At 36.6% G+C, this 11,103-nt stretch overlaps 1 protein-coding gene and 1 long non-coding RNA gene across 2 annotated transcripts; both read right to left on the reverse strand.

Annotated features, from left to right (window-relative positions):
• Nucleotides 1–508: 508 nt before the first annotated feature.
• On the reverse strand, nucleotides 509–4,460 carry ATERDJ3B (DNAJ heat shock family protein). Its single transcript, XM_008236964.3, has 9 exons — nucleotides 3,896–4,460; nucleotides 3,657–3,795; nucleotides 3,232–3,343; nucleotides 2,375–2,491; nucleotides 1,979–2,065; nucleotides 1,582–1,641; nucleotides 1,414–1,491; nucleotides 1,145–1,216; nucleotides 509–952 (listed from the first exon to the last, which is right to left on the reverse strand). Exons 1-9 carry the CDS (start codon nucleotides 4,122–4,124, stop codon nucleotides 794–796), a joined length of 1,053 nt encoding a protein of 350 aa, XP_008235186.1. The 5' UTR covers nucleotides 4,125–4,460; the 3' UTR covers nucleotides 509–793.
• Nucleotides 4,461–5,114: 654 nt separating this feature from the next.
• LOC107881420 (uncharacterized) lies at nucleotides 5,115–7,389 on the reverse strand. Its single transcript, XR_001678042.2, has 4 exons — nucleotides 7,058–7,389; nucleotides 6,843–6,953; nucleotides 5,807–5,887; nucleotides 5,115–5,461 (listed from the first exon to the last, which is right to left on the reverse strand). It is a non-coding gene; the product is annotated as an uncharacterized LOC107881420 (long non-coding RNA).
• Nucleotides 7,390–11,103: the final 3,714 nt, after the last annotated feature.

The raw sequence follows: 11,103 nt of genomic DNA on the forward strand, positions 1-11,103 counted from the left end.
GGTTTCCATTCCATGTGAAAATTCAGTCCATTCTTCCTTGAAGAGATGTAAGTTGGAAATACTACTACTAGCAAGCAAACATAACTAACTAATTACCGAAACTTGTGGTCTGAGGACAGTTAACAAGATGATTAAGCAACAATGCATGCATGACCCTTCCCAAGGAGAGACTCTCATGTAACGGGTATAACACTTTTTGTCATTTCCGATCAATAACGCAATAACACATAAACTAACTTTTTCACATATCATCATATTAGATAAGAAACAAAGTGTTATCCCGTTACATTTAAGTTTTTTTTCCTCTTGCAAAGGACAAGGGGGGCCAACCATTGACCTATTCTTATTGTCACGATCCAAAACAACGTCCCTTCTTCACTTGCAGCTTCCTTTTTAGGCAGGGAGCTGAGAAATATAATAATATATAAGGTAGTCCTCAAATTTCTAAAAATAAAGTTCACTTAACGGTGCCTAAAGTGGGTGGAAGGCAGGCAGGAAGGCAGTTGAATTGGATTTAAATGCAGCAGCTCAACTCAAAAACTGTAAAAGATGGGGAAAATATTACAACTACAACAAAAAGATGATGATGATCGTAAAATGTTTTACTCGTTTCACTTCACTAAACTCGGGCTCAGCAGGGGCTCAGGGCTAAAAAAAGTAGCAGCAGCTCGGGCCTCCTTAAATTTTCTTAACTTTCTGTACTGAAGATCTCATCATCATGTTACAATTGAAACATATCTCAACTGAACTAACAAAAATATATATATCCTCCTATAGGCTGCCTATACGGTACCTAACCAAGAACAGCCTTGATCTTTGTCTTCTGCTCCTCTGTTAGTGTCGTGGGGAATAGAACCTCAAATGTTACGTACAGATCTCCTTTCTTGTTGCTGAAATGCAAAGGCATCCCTTCCCCTTTGAATTTTCTCACTTCCTTGGGCCTTGTAATTCCCTGCGCCATGCCATCGTTATCAACCAACATAATAATATGTATGTCACCTCAACTTTATCTTTTTGCCCATTCAAACTCAAACACACACACACACACACACACACACATATATAAACGAGAAAGAAACACAATGTCCTTTCCGTGACAATATTAAAGCTATAGCCTATTAGGTAGGAAGTAAATGCTGCTGACCTTTGAGCCGATGTGAACCAAATGATCATCAAGGTGCTTGATGGTCTTCTCAAAGCCCACAAGAGCTTGAACCTGTATACAATAAAGGTCCAAGAAATCAAATCTAGATGGAACCAAAAACGTAATTTTACATAGGACAAGGTCAACTGGAAGAACTTATAAGCCCAATTATGCTAGCTGGAATCTTTTTTACATCCAAAATTTGATGGAAGATGTACCAAATACTAATAAGAACAATAACCTGACCCAGAAATTAATCCAAGTCATACCAGTGTGATAGTGATGGTTGTGTGTAAGTCATTGCCTTCCCTTTTGAATCGGTCATGAGGTGCTGTGTGGATACGGAACTGCAAAAGCAATGTAGTTAGTTATTTTCAGAACATGGCACATGGATATTTCAATTTACTAAACCAAGGTGGCAAGGTCAAAGAACTAACTTTTAAGTCTCCAGCTTCTCCATCAATTATGGGCTCACCATCTTCATAGAAAACCACCTCCTGTTTAAAAGCATAATTTTTTTCTCATTCTAATCAGAACAAATTATACTCATCACAGCAAATGTTTTTCAATTCTACAAGTATGGACAGAACACAGTATCATTCAAGATATTTCAAGAAAGCTACTATTCAGAACAACAGCATATATTTCAAAAGATTCAGAATGATGCTCTAAAATCTGGTATTAAAAGGAATTGAAATTTAAAACACCAACATATAACAATACATATGAGAGGATACATGGAAACACAGGGATGAGATAATCAACTGACATAAACAAATTCACAAAAAAATAAACTCTAAAGCTTGCAAAGGGAAATGAAGAACGAAAGCTTACTTGCCCATCTTGCATCCCTTTCTCAATATCAACAGTGATGAAATATCCCTCCCTTTCATATTTGACATTGGCACATTGTTCACAGACCTGTAAGAGCCATAATAAAGTATGTAAGAAAGGCAGTAGCATAACCAGTCAAAGTAATTGTTAATGCGACAGAAAAAGAAATTAGTCTATGCAGACTAGATGGACATGCTTGTGAACGCAGCCTACAAACAATAATGAAGGACTACAAACGGCTTTTTTCAGAGGCAACAGATGTGTTGCCAATAATGGAACAACATTTTCTTATGCAGCCTAAAGAAATTATCATCCTCCCAAAAGTTGTTTTTCCCTAATAAGAAATAAATGAATTTGGAAGAATTTGTTGGAAGAAATGTTTGTTGGAGCACATACCTCTTCTGTCATCTGTTGGAACATCCCTGGACCGATTTGCCTGTGATAGACCTCATTTCTACAATTACAACGTCTCTTGCCTGGTGCTGGCTTTAGAACGTTCTTCTCCCTCCAAACCTGATAAACGCCATGTACAAAGTCACACATAAATGAAAAGATCAACCAGCTTACAGGCTTGGAAAGATGGTTTCTCTTGCATGTAGTAACATAGCAGAAAGATGTCAGAACAAACACAAAGAAAATCAGATCATATCACAGTGAGGCATGGAGAGAGAGAAAGAGAGAGAGAGAGAGAGAGAGTGTGTGTGTGTGTGTTTGTACAGAAACACAAAAAGAAACTTAATGATGTCATGCTATTGGCGATCACTAAAACTTCAATGATTTTCAGTATAACCTTTTCAGGCAAGGTTGATATGCTTATTGCCCATAATATAAAGGCCATGTACAAAGTCACACATAAATGAAAAGATCAACCAGCTTACAGGCTTGGAAAGATGGTTTCTCTTGCATGTAGTAAACATAGCAGAAAGATGTCAGAACAAACACAAAGAAAATCAGATCATATCACAGTGAGAGAGAGAGAGAGAGAGAGAGAGAGAGTGTGTGTGTGTGTGTGTACAGAAACACAAAAAGAAACTTATGATGTCATGCTATTGTCGATCACTAAAACTTCAATGATTTTCAGTATAACCTTTTCAGGCAAGGTTGATATGCTTATTGCCCATAATTCGGATTATTCAAATGTGGTAAGCGAAAGTGTAGTATATGATGACATTTTAAAATTGCATAGGTGAACAACTTCATATCTTTCAGATTCTGGAAGCCATGCATATTCATAATTGAGACATGAATCTTACCTTCAATGAGCCTCCCAGATAGAGGTCTTCCAATGTTGCATCCAATTCTACAACTACATCATCACCCTTGACGATTTTCTCTTCATCTTCCATGGAGCGCCCACCAAAAAAACTGAAAGAAACCTTTAAGTTGTTAAAAAGTAAAACAAAAAGAACTGAGATGTCCTCAAAATTACAAAGTGAGCTGAGCTACTATACAAATATGCAATTAGAGCTACCTTACTTTTAAGTCTGTAATTAAACTCGCTCATAGTTCTTAGTCCATAGTCCATATTAATAAAGAAAAGAGACATTAAATCTGAAAATTCTAGATTTAAAGTTTTGAACTGATATTGCTGATATGAGGAATTATATGGAATGTATTGTAATTCAAATATCTGATTAAAGCAGAAGAAGAGGGGAATGAAGAAGGAAAGGAAACATACTCGGCAAAGATGTCATTGATGTTCATTCCCATTCCACCACCGCCACCTCTGCCTCCACTAGCGGCATGCTGTTTCAGCCCCTCTTCTCCATACCTATCGTATATGCCCCTCTTCTCGCTGTCCGAAAGCACCTCGTAGGCTAATTATTTTCAAAAGAAGAAAAGAAGAGGAAATCAATAAAAAGTGAAGAATGGAAGAGAAATTAGGAGGAGGAGGAATAGAAGTAAGTAAGGAAGCACCATTGTTGATGTCGGCGAATTTTTTATTAGCCTCTTCATTGCCTTGGTTCTTATCAGGATGGTACTTGAGGGCGAGCTTTCGGTAAGCCCTCTTGATCTGCTCGTCGGAGGCTCCCTTGGGGACTTGGAGTATCTCATAATAGCTCTTCCCTGCAATGGCGGCGAACGTATAGCAGAGAGCGCACAACACCAGCAACAGGAAAATAAGCTTGGTTCTCTGATGCGCCATTGCAAGATCTGATTTTGGAGCTCAAATCAACTGGATCTCCGATTAATTAATTTATGAATGAATTTAAGGCGACTGCTAATTCTAGGAAACAAATTAAACTCTAGGTCTGTCGTCGTCGTCAGTCAGTCGGCCCCCTCTCGTCCTGAGACCTGGGCAGGCATGGATGGATGGATGGATCAAGGTTGAGTTCGTTTGTTGGTTTACTTAATTGATATAATCTATCCAACACAACAACAACACAGGCAACAGGTAACAGAAAGGAAGGAGGACACTCACACACTCCCAATCGCTCGCTCACTTCGTCAATTCAATTGTCTTGTGTAGTGTAGAGTCAAGTCATCGCTTCCATTTGCATTTTGCAACGTGTTTTACTCCAAATTGGCCAATCACCGTTAGCGAATTGTTGTTCTAGCCAATTAGTGTCAGCCACGTCCGCTACGCTTTCCTGGAACCGAACTGGAGGCCGTGACAAGGAGAGGGGCAATTATATAACTTTACATAAAATAATCCCTGGGATGGGTTGGGCTTGGGAAGATCTAATGGGATCGGACAAGCCCAATTAAGTTACTTTGTTTCTGATATTCCCTCAGTTAATGCCCTATCTCTTAACCGTTTGATCAAATTGACTAGCGGTTGGATTAAATTAGTTAGTCTGATCAAACGGTTAAAAATAGGACCTTATCTAAAGCCCCTCACTGTAGAATGACTCCATGTGAAAGAGTAAAGTAGTGCATACAACCACAAGCTCAAAAGCGTAATTTAGCTTTTATGAACAAATCGAAGCCCACATGAAATTGGGCTGGGCTGGGCCTACGAATTACGAAGCCAGGGTTAAGCAGATATCATGAAGATGGAGTGGCTGTGGCCCCTGGGCACCAGTAGCAGCAGTAAACAAGGAACAAAACAAGGACAACATGAGGAAGTTTGTAAACAAGGTCATTTGCTTAAAGACCAACCAAAAGTGGGTAATCTTCTACCATGCATGAATGATTGTAGGAAAAGAAAGAGAGTGCTAGTGTATTTTTAAAATATTTGATCTACACAAGGCTACAACTACAACGATTCATTTTCCCTCTCACTTTTAACAGCAAAGTTTGCTTCAAACTCTGAAAGTTCCATTCAGCTTTCCATAAATACCAAGACACCTCAATGAAAAATCACTCAAAACACAACCAAAAATAAAATACTCAAGATAGGCATTAGTCCAGCACATAGATCTGAGACGCAATATCTTGGACCAACCAATCAAATCCCTCAAGCAGTCCATCTCCCGTGTATGCACTGCAGCCAACAATTTCCCAATGCCGAGTTTTATCCATCGCCTCCAAGTTCAAAACCTAGACGGAAGTATAATACATAACTGTTTCAGAAACTCAGAATTTTAAAGGCAATGCTCATCTTCATCTGTATATAAATTGTTTCGACCATATCCCAAAACTCCTTGAAAGATTTCACATGACATTGTTGCATATAAACTCCACGGACATGATGAGTAAAACCCATGCTGTTGTTGCATTTGTCATCCAGACAATAAGACAAGTGAATAAACAATCTAAAGCAACATAACAAGACAATGAATAAAGCTGTCTATGGGCAATGGGTAGTCAAAGCATGCAAAACAAAACCAGGGCTACATTCACAATTAATCCTACTTGTATATACACACTGACCTAGAGCCTTACCTTAGCAATTTCTTCTGGAGTAAGGGCACCTTTTATGTCCTGTTTATTTGCTAGTATCAATAAGGATGATCCAGATAGCCTCTGTCATATCATCAAAACAAGTCAGCTTCTTTAGAACATTTGACGAAAATAATGGTCATAACTCGCAAGCGCAAGGAAAACTCCTCAAAGCATTTCCTAGGTCTTATCATGTGGATATTCATCAGGATTCCAGACCAGCAACATTATAAGTTATTTAAGAGGATGTGATTGCTTATCCGAAATTTCAAGTGATGCATCTCAAATACATAATTAATCAGTTCACAGCCAGCAAAAGTTAAAAACAGTTATACACTCATACAAGACTCGAGAAAATGCATCATGAGTTGATACACTCATAACATGCTCACATGCCAGATGGATATCCTAATAGTTGTAACTGCATATGAGCACATAAATCGTATTGTACATTAAAGGAGGTATATGAATAACAAGAAATCCAAATGCGTTATTTTACACTAGGTACAAAAACAAAAAGAGCGAGTGTATAATGAAGTAATAAGCGAATATTCCTCTTCCTTCAAAAGATTATCAAGTTCCATTTTGCAGTCATCTAACCTTCTAAGATCTGAACTGTCAACTACCCATACCAGACCATCAATTTGCTCAAAATAGTTTCTCCAGTAAGATCTTATTGTTTTCTGTCCCCCGACATCCCATATATTAAGGGTATACTTGCCATTGCCATATCAAATTACAAGCATTTCAAGTTTCCATATCATAATAAACAAAGTATGAAACTTCAAAACCGCATTGGTGCCAGAGTTTTTTATGATCTAAAAACGAATCAATGAAATAAACAGTTGTCATTAACCTGGGAAAACAACCCCCAAATTGAGAAAATAAACACCCAATGTCCTTAATAAGGGCCACAAGCATTCCAACTATATCTATGTATGATTAACCCACAAACTATTTTGATATCAACACTTTGGTACAAACAAATACAAATGTAAAAAAAAAAATCATGATTTGGGGTTAAGCGTAGTTCACTTACTTTTGGTAAGTGATGGTCTTGATGTTGAAGCCGAGTGTGGGACTGACAACGCTGGTGTCCTCTCCATTAATCCTGAGCACAATGGTAGTCTTGCCGGAATTGTCAAGCCCACTTCACAAACAAAACAAAACAAACGAACGAACGAACGATTACTTAATTCTCATATCATACGAGTGAACAAAAGGCAAGAGAGGGAGAGATGAAGTTTCACTTACACCATGAGTACACGAATTTCTTTTTCCTTCCTTTTAATTTTTCGAATGATGCTGAGAAGCCCCATTTGTTCCCTCCCAAAAAGAATCAGATTGAGCTTCTCCCCAACAGAACTTCAGATGATTCGATGAAAATCAGGATTGAGGATTGTAATTTGTAAATCATGGCTCTTAATTTTAAAGAAAATTGAATTGACAACCAGGGTAAAATGGCAGTACAAATTTATGGCCGGTCTTGTTGTTTTGCTGGCGATTTTTGCGCCTTTTAATGAAGTATTTTCAGACCCAAAAAGAAAAAAACAAAACAAACTACAAGTTAGCTCAGCTCAGGGCCATACTCACCCTGTAATCTAAAAGACTCCAGGATCCAAAGCAGCCCAGTCTTCCTCGAGGGCCTAAGAGCACCTCCAAGGGAGATGTCAAAATATCAAACATAAAATTTAAATTTGATGGTTGATGTGACTATTTGACATCTTAGAACATCTCTAATTGATGTGTCAAATGTGCCACATGTACATTTAACAGCTATAATTAACATCTCACATCACTCAAAGGTGATGTGGAATGAAGGCTAGAGGTTGATATATTATTTTTGACATCCAAAAAGCAAGATGTTAAATGAATATTTTATTATTTTTTATTTTATTTTCTTATTAATTAAAAATGAATCAACACTAAAATATAATAAAATAATAATTTAATTTGACATATCGGGTGGAGTGTAAAGGTGTATAAGATATCAAGTTGCCACATCAGCCATCAAATTTAAATTTGATGTTTGGTATTTGACATCTTCCTTGGAGATGCTCTTATACAGCTTTACACTTCACTCGATATGTCAAATCAAATTATTATTTTATTACATTTTAGTGTTGATTATTTTTAATTAAAAAGAAAATAAAAAATAATAAAATATTCATTTGACATCTTACTTTTGGAATGTCAAAAATAACATCTTAACCTACAACCTTCATTCCACATCAGTTTTGACACTTCATTAAAGGTTTATGTGGCACTTTTGACACATGGGTTGGAGATGCTCTAAAACATCCACGAGTTGGGCCTAGATCTCATTTGGTTCATTTCCTCAACTTTCAAACTAAAGACATACAAATGTAAAAGATTCATTAGAAATCCAAAAATAATAAGGGCATTTTTGTCAATTTTGGCTTTTTTTAAAATTATTTCTCTATCCTTTGACCTTTTCCAAAATGTCCCCTTATTTCTTTTCTCTTTTAATAGCTATTTTTTTTAATAATTAAAAAAAAAACATCATTTCACAGTTGAATACTTGATTCTGTCTAGTAAAATGAGGTGCCTGATTGAATTGAAAGAGATTGTTATCATGAGCATGAGCAAGTAATAAATATATAGTTGACAAAATTATAAAATTGTACGTGGACACTGTACATACTTTTTGTGAAACAAGCAATAAGTGATCAAGCTTTAGCCTAAGAGCATCTCCACCCATAAGAGCTAAGGCAAGGCAAGGGCTGCTACTATTCATGTGAATAGTGGCAGCCTTGCCATTTGTAGTTCTACTCCAAAAGGCTAAGGCAATTAATATTCATTGTACTTTATTTCCTAATTTTTTATACTTTAAATCATTAATTTTGATAATCTTTTCTAATTAAATTTTTGGATAAGATTTTTGGTTGTCACGTGTCCATCATTTTTCAGAAAAGATTTTCAGATGAGGATCTCGATTGCCATGCATCTTATTCTAGATAAAATTTTCGGATATTCTTTTAAAAAAATTATAATATCATATTTCAGATAAGATTTTCACCCTCTAAAATTGTGCCACGTGTCCCATGTCAGATAATATTTTTAGATATTTAAAAAAAAATTATAATCTCAGATTTCAAATAAGATTTTCACCATATAAAATTGTGTCACGTGTCCCATGTCAGATAAGATTTTCATATATTTTAAAAAAAATTATAATCTTAGATTTTAGATAAGATTTTCACTCTCTAAAATTATGCCACGTGTCATCTCTATCTTCTGAATCCATCTATAAAACTACATCATCAACTCATACTTCTCACACCAAATCTTATCTATTCCTTCATTTCTCAGATTTTACAAAATACATTATACTCTCAATGTCAAACTTGTGGAGGGTGTTGGAGAGGTAACAGAAAGAAATGGAAGAAATCCGGCGCAGACATGTTGATGAAGATCGGGAGGTCGATGAAGAAGAGGAAGAAATGTTTGCAGCAGCGGTGTGTATGTTTAATCAATCAAGGCAACACCACCGTCATCGTGCCCCGAATATGGACAAAGGTAGGGAGTCTCGAGGTAAAAATCTCTTGGAAGATTACTTTATACCAAATTCGTTATATCTTGTTGTTAAGTTTCGAGAGAGATATAGAATGCAACCACATTTGTTCCAAAAAATTATGCATGATATTTGTAATTACGACACATACTTCATTCAGAAGTATGATGCCGTTAAAGTTTTGGATTTTCTCGGATCAAAACTTACAGCTGCTTTGCAGATGCTTACTTATAGGGCATTTGCAGAGCAGGTAGATGAGATTGCAAGGATGAGAAAATCAACTATCCTAAAGTACTTGGTAAGATTCTGTGATGTAGTGAAAAATTTGTACACGAGGGAGTACCTTCATAAACCCACGCTGAGGGACCTGCAAAGACTTCTACAAAAAGCTGAGGCTCAAGGTTTCCCAAGAATGATTGGAAGCATCGATTGCATGCACTAGCAGTGGAAGAATTGTCCTACTGCTTGGTAAGGCGACTACAGGAATCGGAAAGGCCAAAAATTATAATTTTGGAGGCCGTAGCTTCATTCGACTGTTGGGTTTAACATGCCTTCTTCGGGGTTGCTGGATCTCATAATGACCTTAATGTCCTTGGTCAATCCCCGGTGTTCGACGAGGTATTACGAGGTCATTCCCCTTAGATCACGTACCAAATCAACAATACCGTATACTATGGTGCGTACTACCTTGCCGACGGAATTTATCCTAAGTGGACGACATTCGTGAAAACAATTATGAATCCCCAATCCGAGAAAGAAACAAGCTTTGCTGCCTTTCATGAAGGTTACAAAAAAGACGTGGAAAGGTGTTTCGGTATCTTGCAAGCTCGTTGGGCAATTATTAGAGGTGCTGCTCGGATGCTAGATGAGGATGTGCTGCGAAGCATTATGATGACTTGCATCATCATTCACAACATGATTGTGGAGGATGAGTATGATTATGATGCTCCAGAGGTGTTTGAACTTGATCACATGAACACGGCGTTGACAAGAATATATGAAAGGCCAATGAGACCAAATGGACAACCAATAGAGCCCAAACTATTAATTCGGGATGGTCGATACAACAACTCCATGATTGATCGTTATCAAGAAATGCAATCTTCATATGTTCACGAGATACGTCAACTTGACTTGATTAAGCACTTGTGGGAGATGAAGGGCAATCATAGTGGATGAAGTCAAGATTAGTGCTTTGTTTGGAATTATGTTTTATTTTGTATGTGGTGTTTTTGGATTTATGTTTTTTTTTTGGCAATGCTTTTAAGTATGGTTTGTTTTGTGTGTTGTTTGCAATAAATTAAAGTTTGTTTTTAATTAATCTTTGTTTTGATGGGCAAATGTTTTTTAATTAGTCATATTATTTAATGCTTTCTTTATTGAATAAAAAAGAAACAATACAACAAATTAATACATATGGCAAATCTTTCAATAGAACCTAATGGTTTTGATCATTTAACCAATCCGTATTGCTAGGTCCGTCATCATGGAAAAGTTTTCTTCTCATCACACATCACAATATCTTCCACAATAGTCCAAGCGCCTCCGGCTTTGACAGAAGAGCCCATTTGTTTTTTTGATACAAATGGAAACTAGTAGAAAAATGTGAGTGGAATGGAAAAAAAATTGGAAAGAGAAGAGTTTGTATGAATATTTTGTGTGAAAAGTGAATACAATTGATATGTATTTATAGGGAAAAATTACAGTATTTTTTGGTAATTTTTTTTTTACCGTTGACGTGTGAAATTCACTCGCCAGCAGTAAT

The sequence above is a fragment of the Prunus mume genome, linkage group LG6 (assembly GCF_029339155.1).
Source record: "Prunus mume cultivar Tortuosa linkage group LG6, ASM2933915v1, whole genome shotgun sequence".
In the NCBI taxonomy this organism is placed as follows: Eukaryota; Viridiplantae; Streptophyta; class Magnoliopsida; order Rosales; family Rosaceae; genus Prunus; species Prunus mume.

What these genes read in the sequence shown, in the direction of transcription:
- ATERDJ3B (XM_008236964.3), bottom strand. Translation starts at nt 4,124, where the DNA reads ATGGCGCATCAGAGAACCAAGCTTATTTTCCTGTTGCTGGTGTTGTGC. An exon ending in GAGAAGCTGGAGACTTAAAA is followed by an intron (nt 1,492 to 1,581) that starts GTTAGTTCTTTG and finishes TTGCTTTTGCAG; the next exon opens with TTCCGTATCCACACAGCACC. An exon ending in CAACCATCACTATCACACTG is followed by an intron (nt 1,217 to 1,413) that starts GTATGACTTGGA and finishes TATTGTATACAG; the next exon opens with GTTCAAGCTCTTGTGGGCTT.